The 4,669-nt window shown below is 40.7% G+C and overlaps 1 protein-coding gene across 1 annotated transcript; it reads left to right on the plus strand.

Annotated features, from left to right (window-relative positions):
* Nucleotides 1–2,397: 2,397 nt before the first annotated feature.
* On the plus strand, nucleotides 2,398–4,406 carry BCL2A1 (BCL2 related protein A1). Its single transcript, XM_040077642.1, has 2 exons — nucleotides 2,398–2,817; nucleotides 4,302–4,406. The coding sequence occupies exons 1-2, from the start codon at nucleotides 2,398–2,400 to the stop codon at nucleotides 4,404–4,406; spliced, it is 525 nt and encodes a 174-aa protein (XP_039933576.1).
* The last annotated feature ends 263 nt before the right edge of the window (nucleotides 4,407–4,669 follow it).

Consider the following 4,669-nt stretch of genomic DNA (forward strand, 5'->3'; position numbering starts at 1 on the left):
CCTCCTCAGAATCCTAAATGCTTCACTAATGAAGAAATTTCTGCATCTGTCTGTGCTCTGCTACTGTCAATGGTGAAGAAAACAAAACTGGTCTCCTTATGTATTGTTCACTGTTGTCATATTCAACTATTATATTCTCAGAGAATAGAAAAAACTTTTCATTATTCAATTACTAAGAAATTCAGAAGCAAGCTATAATTTCACAGACGGTGCTATATAGGAAGACGATTCTTACGATGTCTGCTCCAGTACCTCTCTCAGCCCTGTTTACAGTAAACATCTGACAGAAGGGGAGCTGGCTGGATAAGCAATGACTTCCCTCTACACCAGAAATTCCTGTCCAGTTGGAAAGAGTTAGGGACTGTTACATCCATTTTTTTTTCTTTCTTTCTTTTTTTTTTTTTTTTTTTTCCCATTTGCATTCCTCATAAAATTATAGCATTTATGTTCAGAAATCACTGAACATAACAAGGGAAAAGTCAGCCTGACAGTTCTGCCAAAGCAACAGCTGCAGGTACTGAATAGGAAACACCTTTGAACTTTCAAAATGAGCTTTAGTAAGAGCATTTGTGTTTTGGTGTATGAAAGAGGGTAGATCCAGCTTTCCATGCCCGGCCCATTCCCAGTTCTGGCATCACATCCTTCCCTGGGGTAACATCCAACATTAGAGTTTCCAGCTCACACCGCCCTCTGAAACACATTCTCTCCCAAAGGTCAACACAACACTAAGCCCCTTCTCTCTTTGCTTCCAAGACAAAGTGAGGGAAATAATCCTGAAGTGCTGGAAGTTGTGCTGTGTTGGTTCCAGCTCGAGGTTTCAAGCCCTGCTGTGATGGAAGATCACTGCGTCACTCTCAGCCAGACTCACCACATACAGAAAAAACCTGAGCAGGAAATGGAAACTACCCTGGTCTACTCAGTGGGTTTCTGCAAAAACTGTGATGTCAGAGCAGCAGCACACGCATTCTGAGGGGCTGGCTAGGGTTAGCAGTGTGCTGACACCAGAACTGTTTCACAGTCCAGACAGGTTTTCCCAGTGTAATTAGGTGCCAGTGCTGTCCTGACATCTGAGACATCAGCTCTGCTTCTCTTCCATAGGTCTGAGCATCAAGAAGTGCCCACGAATGGAAACAGGCTCACAGCCACTCCTGGAACAAAGAAAAGCTGTTGGTGCAGGGTACTGGGAGTGTCTTTTGCTTTCAAAGGAGGAAGAGCAGTGAAAGAGAGGTGGGTAAAAAGTAGAGGGATAAAGAGAGATGGAGAAAGAGGGGGGTCTCCAGACATCAAACTGCTTGCTGCTCTTTGAAGCCTTTGCAATGGGGTGAAGTTCTCTACAGACACATCCTGGCCCTTTAGTAAGATCAAATTGCCTCAGGAGAAGGTGTTTATAAGGAAAAAGCTGGCTAGATACCCCTGCTTCTTCTCCCCAAAATAACAGCTTGACAGAAGATTTGAATCTCAGAGCAGCTGTAGGTATCATGATACTTCTTTGTTACCTGTCCTGAAAGATTCAGGTGGTATCACACATCACTGGCCCCATATTTTCTATCTCATGTTCTGACATGCTGTCTGCATTAGCCTTGTCTTTTATACTTAAAATGTCCTTTACAGCACAACTCCCCATGGGCGAAAGGAATCTTTGAAGCTTCCCATTCAAATCTTCAAAGAAGGACCTTGAAGAGCACTCAGAGAGAGTGTGAGAAAGTCTGGAACAGGGATAATGCTATAAAGCTGACATTCCACTTTGTCCATCCATAATTTTACCACTCTTATGCTCCCACTTTTTGCACTTCTTTAAAACTCCCTGAGTGCTGAAGAAAGTTTATCCATTCTTCCATCCTGTTGGGAATGTCTACCACTTTCTTCACAAAGTTGTGACCAGAAATAACCCATAGACCTGCAATACAGATTGCAGCTTTAACCCTGGCACTGAGGAAATTGAACTGGCAGTGCTGGGGGCTGCATCTCCAGCAGCATGCACTTCTTGGGCATGTTTTTTCAAGCCAAATGCCTAACCTTTGCTAGCACACACCATTCTTGGAATTTTGCAAGCCAAATGCCAAACCCTTGCTAGTGGTATGTAGCAAAAGTCCCTAGAAAATGCCAATTTATGCTGCTAATGAATGTGGTAAAATCTGGCCAATTTTAGATGCGGAATCTCACTATTTGGAGAAATAAATCACTCAAGACATAAAAGGAGACACTTTTTCTTTCATTTCCTCTATGACATATTCTCCAACGCATACCATTAAGTCACTGCCTCTTACAGGAAATTCTGTAGTGAAACCAGAAAGATTCCATCAAAGCCAGACGAAACAAAACCGTGTGCATGTCCTGTGCCTGCTCACTGCCGACCCTGACTAAGAGCAGTGAACTGCTCTCTGCATTTTGTATTGAATGGAAACTGCTGAGTTCTATTACGTTTATTACTTAGCTCAGGATTATCTGCAGTATGTGCTCCAGGAATCCCACCTCGGACCAGCCCAGACCAGGGTTGCTCATGTCTTGCGAACCATTGCATCTTCCCTGCAAGACCAAACCGAGGAGGCTCTCAGGCCGCTCCTGGACAGGATTGACATCACCTCTGTAGCTGTTGCCAAAAGAATTTTCAATGGAGTCATGGATGAGAAGTTTGCTGATGGAAATACTAACTGGGGACGAATCATGACAATATTTACGTTTGGAGGTCTCCTCACCAAGAAGCTTCAAGAGCATGGGGTTCAGCTGACTGCAGAGGAGAAGGAGGAGATCTCTTATTTCATCACAGAGTACATCATAAACAACAAAGCTGAATGGATTGATGCGAATGGTGGCTGGGTGAGTTTCTCATTTTCTGACAAAGTCCAGATTAGGAGATTTCATTAATTATTGTAATAGACACTGTCAAAACCATTTTATTTAGAGTTTCATGTGGTGGTTTAATATTTGGTGTCTGGAATGTCTCATTGAGGCTGACAGTGAGAGCTTTGTTTCTGCTTTAAACAGAACAGTGATAAAAGACAATTTTCTTTTTAAGAGGCACTTACCAATTTTGAATAATAGGATCATACCATAATTCAGTTTGAGAATGACCTTAGAAAACCATTTGGTCCAGTCTCCCATTCAAAGCAGTTTAAACCACACATACCCTGAAATTTCTATTATTAAATGTAAAATTAAGTGGCATCCTAAGGTCAGCACAGCAATTTTTATTTCATAGAGGAGTTGGTCCAAAAATGCTTAAGTTCAAGGTAAGGAAAGAATACACAGGTGTGATTCTCACAAATGAAGTCAGCACTTTTGCTGTGGATTTCAACAAAGCCATTATTTAATCCCCCAAATCAGTTTTACTTACAACAAACATACAGGTAAGTACAACTGGCATTAAATCTTTTCTATTTGGACTGAGATAATCCTAGAACTTCCATCTCTGAATGGTCAGTGCTGAGAAAAATACTTGTTACTAAGTGGACTGTCTTGCCAAGCTGCTGAAATTCCCATTCTGCCAGTGAAAGGAAATTGCCAGTGAAAGGAAATATCCTTTTGCTCTGCAAATATTCATCACACCAAACTTTTTTTTTCTTTTTTTTTTTTTTTCTCCCCACCCCCCCCGCAGTTAGGGGAATCTGAGAATCAATGATACCGGTGTCAGTTATTTCCTTGGTACTTTTTTCCTTTACTTATATGTAAATGTTACTTTCTCTTTCCACCCCCTCTCATCCCACTTCTCTCATATTTCCTACTACTTTTTTTTTTTTTTTTTTTTTTTTTTTTTTTTTTTTTTTTTTTTTTCCCTTTCTGCTTTTTTTTAATCTTTCTCTGGAGCAGCAAAATGGGTGATAGTGACTCATGGCCCCTTGATGCATCAGATTTATTATAAAGGCTTCTCTTTCCATCTCTTTCAAATAGAGTCAATTTTATTTCAGAGAAGTATCAACTCTTGGCAACATTCTGTCACAATAGGTGGCTCATCATAGTAGAATAAGGAAGCTTAAAGGAAGGTATTTCTGACTGCATTACTACATCAGAAACATAGTACTTGTACCTTCCTGGAAGATCCTCAGATGATAGAGTTCATGTTTGTTTTCTATTTACACAGGGAAGGCATAGTCTTGACTTGGAGATAAAACAAATATTCAGCAAAGTGCAGCTATTTTCAGCTACTATTTTTAAAGCCCTATTCATCTTTTGGAGGTAGAGCTCTGAAAAGCTGTCCCTCACTGCACTGTGCTGCAGCACTGTTAATCTGACACAGAGAGTGGTGTGGTTTCCCTGCATGTCATTTTTAAGCTGTCCCTAACTGTGCATGTTCTTTTCCACAGGAAAATGGCTTCCTAACAAAGTTTGAAAGAAGATCACTACTGTCTTTCTCCAAAATTGCAGCCCTGTTCATAGCTGTTGTTTCCTTGTTCAGAGAGTACTACTGAAGCAAAAGGATCTGCCATTCACGTGTAATCTAGATATTGTCACAAGCTTCACTTCTCAGCCTTCCTCCAAGCAATATCAACAACAGAATAATTTCCTTCCATAATTTGTTGTTAATTTATTTGTATTTATTTTGACTAAATACAATGTTTAACATGCTATCCTAATTACCAAATCTGAAGATGAGATCCTTCCGACAGGGAATCTGCACAACATCATGCAGCAATTCAAGTCCACCTTTCCAGGCGGGATTGCTCTGAGATAG

This window comes from Hirundo rustica, chromosome 13, assembly GCF_015227805.2.
Source record: "Hirundo rustica isolate bHirRus1 chromosome 13, bHirRus1.pri.v3, whole genome shotgun sequence".
Lineage (NCBI taxonomy): Eukaryota > Metazoa > Chordata > Aves > Passeriformes > Hirundinidae > Hirundo > Hirundo rustica.